Raw genomic sequence first — 12,046 nt, 5'->3', positions numbered from 1 at the left:
GTGGTTGAGAGTCCGCCTGCCGATGCAGGGGACGCGGGTTCGTGCCCCGGTCCAGGAAGATCCCACATGCCACGGAGCGGCTGGGCCCGTGAGCCATGGCCACTGAGCCTGCGCGTCCGGAGCCTGTGCTCTGCAACGGGAGAGGCCACAACAGTGAGAGGCCCGTACCGCAAAAAAAAAAAAAAAAAAAAAAAAAAAAAGCTTTGCTTTGTTGCTTCACAGCATAATCTACATCTATCCTTTGGGCGTGTTTTCACTGCTGGTGATTACACACAAGATTTCCAAATTATTACTGAAGTACTTCTTTATGTAAAGTTGTTTCTAACACCCCCCTAAGTTTTCCCTGTTAAATATGATTTTCCTTTCTTTTCCGTAACAAACTGTTCACTTACAGAAGACTCTCCATTTAATTGATTCAGGTCACATCCTGTTATAACAAATGTCATTGTCACAGGGATCTTTTTTCTTTTTTTTATAAATTTATTTATTTTTATTTTTGGCTGTGTTGGGTCTTTTTTTCCGGACACACAGGCTCAACGGCCATGGCTCACGGGCCCAGCCGCTCCGCGGCATGTGGGATCTTCCCGGACTGGGGCACAAACCCGTGTCCCCTGCATCGGCAGGTGGACTCTCAACCACTGCGCCACCAGGGAAGCCCTGTGTTGGGTCTTTGTTGCTGTGCACGGGCTTTCTCTAGTTGCAGCGAGCAGGGGCTACCCTTCGTCGCGGTGTGTGGGCTTCTCGTTGCAGTGGCTTCTCTTGTTGTGGAGCACGGACTCTAGGCACATGGGCTTCAGTAGTTGTGGCTCATGGGCTTAGTTGCTCTGCGGCATGTGGGATCTTCCCGGACCAGGGCTCGAACCCGTGTCCCCTGCATTGGCAGGTGGATTCTTAACCACTGCGCCACCAGGGAAGCCCCCACAGGGATCTTTTTGAACATAAAAATTTATTGGAGCAAGCTATTTACAAGATTTACTTTTAACAGAATAATTCACTCAGTCTCTTGGAGCTATTGGCAATCGACTTGACCAATATGACTGTCAGTGACATACATCTGGAGGAATCCATGTCAGAGTTGTTTTGTCATGTACATCTATTTTCTCCACGTGTGAGTTCCTCTGTAGAGACTCCATACATTGGGCATGGTTCTGCTAGATACATTACCTGGATTCCTGCTTTGGGGTTCTTGTGGTATGCTGGGGCCTTTGCCCCTCTATTCAGGTTTTCTTTTCCCTAACAGTGTAGTCTCATCAGGTGGCAGTTTTCAGTCCTGTTATATATATGTGGCTCTCATTGCCTCTACTTTTAGGCTGGGAAAGTTATCATTTGCAGCAGTTCACATTGCTTTGCATTTATTTGTGAGACCTCGAATCAAATCCTTTCTGTTTTTTTCTCATCATTTAGTTTGTCAGTTATACACTAGTCTTTGGGAGAATAATTTAATCTGTCTCCTGTTCATCCCAACAAAAGCGTCAGTAGCCAGGAACAAAAGTGCTGTTTCATTATTAATTTCTGGAAGCGGTACTCCAGGTAACAGGCATAGAGTAGAGTGCCTGAAAGTGTTAGTATTTGTGCTTAATAGTAGGTTGTATCACTTAGTTTTTTACAGTAAGGCATAAAAATAATTTGAATCAATACTTTGCAAATGAGTGATTCTACCCAACATTTTATGTTGCATATTTATGATTTCTAGCAGGGTAGAATAGTTATCAGTGTAATTTATAGGATGAGATAGGGACCTTTGGTTGTTAAATTGTAAAACAGTGGGTTTCTTAACCTGTGTTTAAGTGTATCACAGTACTGTGAAAAGTACTGGATTTTAAAAATATAGAAAAACTTAAATAATATCAAGGGAGAAAGTGTCCTACTCCACCCTTCTTTTTTTCTTAAAATGTGGAAGAATAACATTGAGCGGCTCTTTAGCTTTTAATTAAGAACATAAAGATTGTTAGTAAAATAAAACAGATCTTCAGGGTTATGTGGATTTTCTCATTTATAGGTTACATATCATGTTAGACATGCCTTTAGATAGTAAGTCCTTAGTAATGGAGAGCTCTAGTGCATTGTTCCCATCCTTTTTGTCTTTTTTCCTCCACTTTTTCCTTTCCAGAATATATCCCACCCCCATTGCTTATTTTTATGTCAATATCCATATGATTAGTAAACCAAAGTGCTGTCATAGACTTTGTGGTAGTGCAGCTTTACTTCTCTTGGTTCAAATCCTCAACTTTGTTTATGCCTAGTTGTATGTGTGTCAGATTATTTTCTACCAGTCTCCCCTGAGTCTATTGTAAGGTATTCTAATTACTTTCATTTTATTTTAATATATTACTCCTATTAAAAACCTCAATATTTTCCTTAAATTTCTGTAGCTATTAGAAATCTAGTTATTATACTTACTCTATTTTCTGTAGCACAGTCAGTGTTAAATAAGTGACTGTTTAGGCACATACAAGTATGTAAGTAAAATGCTTTCTCTACCAAAAGTGAGGGACTAAGAAATAACTGAGTCTTATATTTACCAAGTCTTTAGAAAGCCACCACCAAACACCTTCCTTAAAATGTTTACTTTAGGGAATGCCCTGGTGGTCCAGTGGTTAGGACTCCACGCTCTCACTGCCGAGGGCCCAGGTTCTGTTCCTGGTCGGGGAACTAAGATCCCACAAGCCACGTGGTATGGCCAAAAAAAGAAAAAATCACTTTATTATAAAGCAATAAATATTTAGTGTAGAAAATTTTTAAATATAATTTTCTATTATTCCAATACCCACTGATAACTGAATATTTTTCTTTGCGTTTACATATTTTTTAATAGAATGGGATCATAACCTGCTTTTGTTTAAACTCAACATATACCGTTTTCTATGTCCAAAAATTGTATATTATTACTCTTAATGACTGCCTTAGTATAGTCCAAGTTTTGTGTTGAATATTTAGATTATATGTAAATATAATTATTAAATTATATTATTAAACAATGCTGTAGTAAGTAATCTCATACATACATTTTCATTTATTTATCTGATTTTTTTCTTCAGAATAACCTAAAAGTGAAATTGCAAGAAAAAAGAGTGTGGACTTTTTATTTTAAAAAAATATTTATCGATTGATTTGGCTGCGTTGGGTCTTAGTTGCGGCATGCGGGATCTTTGTTGTGGCGCACAGGCTTCTCTCTGGTGTGCACGCGTGGGCTCTAGAGCGTGCAGGCTTAAGTGCCCCGCGGCACGTGGGATCTTAGTTCCCCAACCAGGGCTCGAACCCTTGTCTCCTGCATTGGAAGGCAGATTCTTAGCCACTGGACCACCAGGGAAGCCCCCAAACTCCTAATTTATCCCTCCCCACCCCTCCCCTTTGGTAACCATAAGATTGTTTCCTAGGTCTGTGTGTACTTTTTAGAATGGCTTTTGATACACTGTTGCCAACATGCTTCCCAGGGAGCATATACCAATGCATACTTCCACCAGCAGTGCATGAGGTTACCTGGTTCCCAACATTGGTATTATCACTTTCCTCTATCTTAGCTGGTACCGGATATTAGGACTTTTGTCCATTTGTTAGGCTAAAAATATTTAGATTGTTAAAGCTGGAAGAGACCTTGGAGATCCAGCCCATTCTGATTAATGTCTTATTACAATTTTTAGTATGGGTGAGAAAATGCTTTTTTATACTCTATTTTAAAACGATCATATATAGAATGCCTTATGTAATCACCTGTAATGGTAAGATCCCTGGCCTTGGTGACATTGTTTAGATTACTTTTAAAAAGCATTGAAGGTCTTGTAATTTTCTATGAAAATCATTCTGAACTATACTGTGATTAAAATAGAAATGGCTTACGGCAAACATCAGCTTTGGAGAAGCATCTTATTTTCGTCTGGAGTGGACTGTTGTTTTCACAATGCCTCTCTTGGTGGTGGTGCTGCTTCTGAAGTACCAACTTTGTGATGCTTCTGTTCTGTGTCTGTGATCCATTTCAGTAAACATTTCTGTGTTGTGTGTAATCCCTGTCATTTCCTAATAAATGCAGTCTCTTTGTTTTTATATTGTTACATGGTGCATTTCTGTCTTATCAAATTTCTAGCTGTGTGGAATTTCACTCTCTGTCCTCATTTACCTACAGGCATCCACAATATATTCCAATATGTAAACATGCCCCTGCTTAAGCACAGCAGTGATGAATTGAAGAGTACCATAGTGCCTCACAAGTCAACAGTGGTAATACCTCCCCAGGAGAAAGTAGACAAACCCTCCAAGACAAGCGTGGAAACGGCCCCCAAGGCGAGTGTGGAAGTGCCCCTGGAGGTGAGCATGGAAGCACCCCCCGAGGCAAGCTTGGAAGTATCCCCTGAGGTGAGTGTGGAAGCACCTCCCGAGGCAAGCTTGGAAGTATCCCCCGAGGCGAGCTTGGAAGTATCCCCTGAAGTGAGCGTGGAAGCACCTCCCGAGGCAAGCTTGGAAGTACCCACCGAGGTGAGCGTGGAAGCACCCCCCGAGGCAAGCGCAGGAACACCCCCCACTAGTGTGGAAACATCACCTGAGGCAAGCGAGGATCTGTTCCTTGAGGCGAGTGTAGATCCGTCCCCACAGGTGAGCATGGACTCATCCCCAGAGGTGAGCGTGGACTCGTCCCCAGAGGTGAGCACGGAAGCGTCATCTGAGGCTAGTGTGGAAGCATCTCCTGAGGCGAACGTGGAAGCATCCCCAGAGGAGAGCACAGAAGTGCCCTCTGAGGCAAGTATGGAGGCGCCCCCCGAGGCCTCCCCTGCGGTGACCATGGGAATGTCTTCCAAGGTGAAAATGAAAGACTCTCCACAGGTTCGACAAGTGCCTTTCATTGAGAAATTTTCTATTAAAATCTGTATGTTTTGTTGTATAGATTATGATAGGTCAGATTTCACAACATAAGCAGCTTCTTATTTATAGCGTTCTGTGATAAAATAAATTCACTTTAATAATTTAAAATTATATGATACTCGTTGTCGCAGAGTTTACCCCCCCAAAGCTGGAATATCAGTTAATTTTTAGTAGAAGAGACAAAATAAAGCAGTTTATATGAACTGTGTTTCTAAACTCTGAAGGAACGTTTTTGAGAACTATTGCAAACCTCAATTAGGATTTAAAAATAAAAGTAGGTTTTGAAGTAAAAGAATTCTTTTAAATTATTTCTATGACATACTTGAATTGTGTAATATAAATTGTTAGTCTGGAAGAATGTATCTCTGTACCTAATGCTCATGCATGAAAGGAAAATTGGGAGTTTAAGGAGCTATAATTATATGTTATTCAGAATATTTTTCTCTTGAAAAGCCAGCTGCAAAAGGTAATGCTAGTAATTTCTTATCTGATTGTATTGATCTGTTCAGAAATCAGAAACGGACAAACAGGCCTCAAACCCGATTACGAAGAAGCGCCTATCACCATCACAGATACCGTGTTATAGATGGTCATCTTCTCCTACAAGCAGGTGGTGTCCTCCATCTCCCATCAGTGCTAGGTAAGTAGCTTATTTGCCACTGTTCCTGATACGTATTTTACCAGGATAAATTTCACATCAGTGTTTCATAAATAATGTAGTATGCATGGTAATGTAAATATAAAGGGAAAAGCCTTTAAAAATGGATTTACCTTTGTCTGTTATAAAATATCATTATATCATAAAGTCAAGACATTACAGTTTATGAAATGGTACACTAAAAATCATCACATATGTATTACAAAACCATACCAGACTTCCCCCATTAACTATTACTTTTTCCCAGCAGGCAAATCCAAAAGAATCGCCCCCCGTCACCTTCACCCGCTACGTCAAAACAGTCGACACAGTTTTCTTTTTCCTGTAGAGTAATTCCTATGCAGCGTACCGTATTTGCACAAAATGCATTAGGTACTATTGGAATGAAAAATGAAGCCATCTCTAACACCATTAACAGCTCTGAGACTGCAAGCCAAAAGGATATGATCTGTGAAGGTGAGTTCCTTCACTAAGAAGTTCATTTCACCAGCACAGAAAATCTTAAGGTAGTTTGGGAACTGTCAATGTCATTTTACTCCCCAGTTCAGAGAACTTTAGGAAGTGAACTTTCTTTTAAATAAAGAGAATTTCACCAGTCACGCTGGCACACTGCTTTTTTTTTTCTTCCTGGAACTTCTTACCCCCATTTTTGGAACTGATATTGGAAGTATGGATGGGTTGGATGAGTGCCATGGTCTAGGTGGTGCCTGCAATTCCTTCCATCTCCGATAGTGGATGGCCCTAAGGTATTTTCCGTCCTTGGAGAGAGCACTCCAGCCTTTTGTGGCTGAGCAGGTTTCCTTCAGGAGCTGTAGGGCAGTTTCCGTATATAGACCATACATGTGTCAGGTCAGTATGTGGGTTCCAAAAAGTATCAGATTGGTATTTTGCCATTCTTTTTTTTAATTGAAGTACAGTTGGTTTACAATGTTGTGTTAGTTTCTGGTATACAGCAAAGTGAATCAGCTATATATGTATTCTTCTTCATATTCTTTTTCATTATAGGTTATTGCAAGATATTGAATGTAGTTTCCAGTGCTATACAGTAGGACCTTATTGTTTATTTTATATATAGTAGTTCATATCTGCTAATCCCAAACTCCTAATTTATCCCTCCCCCTGCTCCTTTCCCCTTTGGTAACTGTAAGTTTGTTTTCTATTCTGTGAGTCTGTTTCTGTTTTGTTTTTTTAAAATTTTAATTGAAATACAGTTGACTTACAATGTTGTGTTAGTTTCAGGTGTACAGCAAAGTGATTCAGTTAATACATACATATATATATAAATATACACATTTTTTTTACATTCTCTTCCATTATAGGTTATTACAAGATATTGAGTATAGTTCCGTGTGCTATACAGTAGGTCCTTGTTGGTTTTCTGTTTTATATATAGTAGTGTGTATATTTTAACCCCAAACTCCTAATTTTTTTAAAATTTTTATTTATTTATTTTTTATGGCTGTGTTGGGTCTTCGTTTCTGTGCGAGGGCTTTCTCTAGTTGGGGCAAGCGGGGGCCGCTCTTCATCGCGGTGTGCGGGCCTCTCACTATCGTGGCCTCTCTTGTTGCGGAGCACAGGATCCAGACGCACAGGCTCAGTAATTGTGGCTCACGGGCCTAGTTGCTCCACGGCATGTGGGATCTTCCCAGACCAGGGCTCGAACCCGTGTCCCCTGCATTGGCAGGCAGATTCTCAACCACTGCGCCACCAGGGAAGCCCCCAAACTCCTAATTTATCCCTCCCCACCCCTCCCCTTTGGTAACCATAAGATTGTTTCCTATGTCTGTGAGTCTATTTCTGTATTGTAAATAACTTCATTTGTATCATTTTCTTAGATTCCACATATAAGCGATATCATATGTTATTTGTCTTTCTCTGTCTAGCTTACTTCACTTAGTATGATAACATCTTGGTCCTAATATGTTGCTGCAAATGGCATTATTTCATTCTTTTTTATGGCTGAATAATATTCCGTTGTATATATGTACCACATCTTCTTTATCCACTCCTTTGTCGATGGACATTTGGTTTGCTTCCATGTCTTGGCTAATGTAAATAATGCTGCTGTGAGCAATGGGGTGCATGTATCTTTTCGAATTAATGGTTTTCTCCAGATATATGCCCAGGAGTGGGATTGCAGGATCATATGGTAGCTCTATTTTTAGTTTTTTTTTGTGTGTGGTACGCGGGCCTCTCACTGTTGTGGCCTCTCCCGTTGCGGAGCACAGGCTCCAGACGCGCAGGCTCAGCGACCATGGCTCATGGGCCTAGCCGCTCTGCGGCATGTGGGATTTTCCCGGACCAGGGCACGAATCTGTGTTCCCTGCATCGGCAGGCGGACTCTCAACCACTGCGCCACCAGGGAAGCCCCCTATTTTTAGTTTTTAAGGAACCTCCATACTGTTCTCCATAGGGGCTCTACCAATTTACATTCCCACCAGCAGTGTAGGAGGGTTCCTTTTTCTCCACACCCTCTCCAACACTGATTGTTTGTAGACTTTTTCATGATGGCCATTCTGACCGGTGTGAGGTGATACCTCACTGTAGTTTTGATTTGCATTTCTCTGATAATTTGTGGTGTTGAGCATCTTTTCTTGTGCCTTTTGGTCATCTATATGGCTTCTTTAGAGAAATGTCTATTTAGTTCTGTCCATTTTTTGATTGGGCTTTTGTTTTTTTGTTACTGAGTTGTATAAGCTGTTTATATATTTTGGAAATTAAGACCTTGTAGGTCACATTATTTGCAGATATTTTCTCCCAGCCCATAGGTTGTCTTTTTGTTTTGCTTATGGTTTCCTTTGCTGTGAAAAAGCTTATAAGTTTGATTAGGTCCCATTTGTTTATTTTTGCTTTTATTCCTATTGCTTTGGGAGACTGACCTAAGAAAACATTGCTACGATTTATGACAGAGAATGTTTTGCCTATGTTCTCTTCTAGGAGTTTTATGGTGTCCTGTTTTATATTTTAATAGTCTTTAAGCTATTTTGAGTTTATTTTTGTGTATGGTGTGAGAGAGTGTTCTGACTGCATTGACTTACATGTGGCTGTCCAGCTTTCCCAACACCACTTACAGAAAAGACCGTGTCTTCTCTGTTGTATATTCTTGCCTCCTTTGTCAAAGATTAATTGAGCATAGATATGTGGGTTTATTTCTGGGCTGTCTATTCTGTTCCATTGATCCATATGTCTGTTTTTGTGCCTGTACCACAGTGTTTTGATTACTATAGCTTTGTAGTATTGTCTGAAGTCTGGGAGGGTTATGCCTCCAGCTTTGTTCTTTTTCCTCGGGATTGCTTTGGATATTCTGAGTCTTTTATGTATGGTTTCATAAAAATTTTAGGATTATTCTGGTTCTGTGAAAAATGTCATGGGTAATTTGATAGGGATCACATTAAATCTGTAGATTGCTTTGGGTAGTGTGGCCATTTTAACAATATTAATTCTTCCAATCCAAGAGCATGGGATATCTTTCCATTTCTTTAAATCATCTTCAGTTTCCTTTATCAATGTTTTATAGTTCTCAGCGTATAACTCTTTTATCTCCTTAGTCAGGTTTACTCCTAAGTGTTTTATTGTTTTTGATGCAATTTTAAAAGGGATTTTTTTCCCCTTTCTGATACTTCATTGTTAGTGTAAAGAAATGCAACGGATTTCTGTATGTTAATGTTGTATCCTGCTACTTTGTTGAATATAGATGCAAAAATTTGAATTTGTTTATCAGTTCTAGTAGTTTCTGTGTGGAGTCTTGTGTGGGTTTCCTATATATAATATCGTGTCAACTACATATAATGACAATTTTCCTCTTTGCTTCCAATTTGGATACCTTTTATTTCTTCTTCTTCTCTGATTGCTATGGCTAGGACTTCCGATACTGTTGCTGAATAGAAGTGGTGAGAGTGGGCATCCTTGTCTTCTTCCAGATTTTAGCAGGAAGGCTTTTAACTTTTCACTTTTGAGTATTACATTGGCTGTAGGTTTGTCAAAGCTTTTATTATGTTGAGATATGTTCCCTCTATACCAACTTTGGTAAGAGTTTATCATGAAGAGATGCTGAATTTTATCAGAAGCCTTTTCTGCATCTATTGAGATGATCATGTGGTTTTTGTCATTTCTTTTGTTGATGTGTTGTATCACATGGATTGCTTTGCGTTTGTTGAACCATCCTCGTGACCCTGTGATGAATCCAACTTGATCACGGTGTATGATCCTTTTTGTGTCGTTGGATTTGGTTTGCTAAAGTTTTTTTTTGAGAATTGTTGCATCTATATTCATCAAAGATATCGGCCTGTAATTTTCTTTTTTGGTATTACATGCATTCTTAATATCCATTGACATTACTTAATTTTAAATACACTCGTGAATTTTGCTTTTTGAAGGAATTCCACTGTGAATTCTTTGTAACAGAAATGATCTTTTTATTACAAATTATTTATTCCTGATTTTTTGAAATCCTCTTTTTTTTTTTTTTGCGGTACGCAGGCCTCTCACCGTTGTGGCCTCTCGCATTGTGGAGCACAGGCTCCGGACGTGCAGGCTCAGCGGCCATGGCTCACAGGCCCAGCCGCTCTGCGGCATGTGGGATCTTCCTGGACTGGGGCACAAACCCGTGTCCCCCGCATCAGCAGGCGGACTCTCAACCACTGCGCCACCAGGGAAGCCCTGAAATCCTCATTTTTGTATGTAGTTTATTTAAAACAAATTCGCCATACTTAAAACAAATTCGTCACATGAACTAAAATGTTATGCCTCCATGTGGTCACTTTATTTTACTGATAGTCTTGGTTTCTTTGATTATCTACAGTTAGCTACTTTATGATCAACCAAATATGTTAGCATACTATTATCAACAGTTAGCTAAACAGTATTTATTTAGTAAAGATGATGCACAATGTACGCTGGATATATTTTTGTTTAATTGAGTAATTAAGATTTGTACACTTCAGGGAATTCCCTGGCGGTCCAGTGGTTAAGGACTCGACACTTTTACTGCCAGGGCCCAGGTTCGATCCCTGGTCAGGGAACTAAGATCCTGCAAGCTGCATGGCATGACAAAATAACTTAAAAAATAAAAGATCTGTACATTTCATTTGGACCGAGCATAAGCTTGTCTTCCTCTATATTCAGTATCTCTTGTTTTTTTCCCATAGAGGCAATTCAGTCAGGTATCTCAAAACAGCTAAACCAAAGCAGGAGTACATTATTTCATTTTGGAACAGGTAGTTGTTAAAAATCAACAGTATGCTACTTCTGTTGTTGGGGCGGGGGGGTGAGGGGGCGGGAGCTGGGCTTTTGAACAAAAGCTGTTACATAAATCACTTATAGTTTATACATTTTAGACCATGGACATACTGTTTGGTTTTTTTTAACATCACAGGTTGTCTTGCACCTCTTTGTTGGACTTAGAGGCAGTAAGTTCCCTAAACTTAACTGTTTTACATGTTAATTTAAATTAGAGTCTGGTAATAAAAGCACACCAGGGCCTATGAATGCCGAGGAGGCAACAAAAATTTTGGCAGAGAAACGACGCCTTGCTCGTGAACAAAAGGAAAAAGAGGAAGAAAGACTACAAAAAGAGATGGAACAAAGGTTGGCACAAAATCATCCTTTCTATATTGTAAATCTTGGCTGGGGCCTGAATTCTGGAAGTCAGACTTTATCCTCAAGTTAGATGTATTATAAGTTCTCAAATAGTAAACTGACTTTTTCTCCAGTGTGAATCAGAAATGACTCGTCGCCTTTTAAACAAATGTGGGGAGCGTTTCAAGCAGACAGGACGCTGGTGTGTAGATGACTGTATGGTCCTTTTTAGTCTCTATGTGTCATGTGCCGTCAGGTGTGCTGTAAAGATGCATAGAGACCTGAACTCATGTCAGGGGCCTGGATCTCAGTGGGAGCACCTGAGTGATCACATAAGGCTCGTTCTGTTGCCATTCACTGGCATCAGCCCCTTTCTTTATTTCAAAAGTCCTTTATAACTTTAGAATTTGTAAACCTGTTTAAGAATAAGTTGCATACGTCATGACCTTTTCCTACTAAATACTTCCGTATATACTTCCTAAGAACAAAATCATTCTCTGACATAACCAGAGTATAATAACTAATATCAGGAAATTTATTATTTTATTTTCTAATTCAGAGTCAGCAGTTCAATTTACCATTTGTCCCAGTGACAGTTTTGTTTTAGTTCAGAATTCAATCCTTAGACGGTTCATAAAAAATAATATATACACACACATAGAGTTAGTAACTGGTAAAGCAACTTTGCTTGAAACTTTTTTGTAAGTTTGAAAATAAAAAGTTACCAAAAAAGAAAAAATCTGTAAACCTGGAAAGGATACTTCTTGTGTTTTACTGGGTTTCCAGTGACTTGTGGGCTGCCATTGTCATGTACAGTTGTGTGCATTCTACCTCAATCTAAAGGTTTCTTGATCTTCGATCTCAAGGCCCATTTGATTTGGGGCCTTCTGATGTAAACCTCTGTCCACTGCCTGCAAAGAATAACTACAGTCCTGACTTTGTTTTTAAGTATTAAGT

At 39.6% G+C, this 12,046-nt stretch overlaps 1 protein-coding gene across 1 annotated transcript in view; it reads left to right on the top strand.

Annotated features, from left to right (window-relative positions):
• MAP7D3 (MAP7 domain containing 3) overlaps positions 1–12,046 on the top strand; it is a 41,626-nt gene that overhangs the window by 19,314 nt on the left and 10,266 nt on the right. Inside the window, 5 exon segments of the mRNA XM_065900268.1 lie at positions 4,121–4,494; positions 4,564–4,815; positions 5,364–5,494; positions 5,841–5,968; positions 10,966–11,098. Of these exon segments, the coding sequence (XP_065756340.1) occupies positions 4,121–4,494; positions 4,564–4,815; positions 5,364–5,494; positions 5,841–5,968; positions 10,966–11,098 (1,018 nt within the window).

Source organism: Phocoena phocoena, chromosome X (genome assembly GCF_963924675.1).
Source record: "Phocoena phocoena chromosome X, mPhoPho1.1, whole genome shotgun sequence".
Taxonomy (NCBI): Eukaryota; Metazoa; Chordata; class Mammalia; order Artiodactyla; family Phocoenidae; genus Phocoena; species Phocoena phocoena.
Note: the sequence above shows the minus strand (reverse complement) of the source record. Positions and strands in the feature narration are given on the sequence as shown.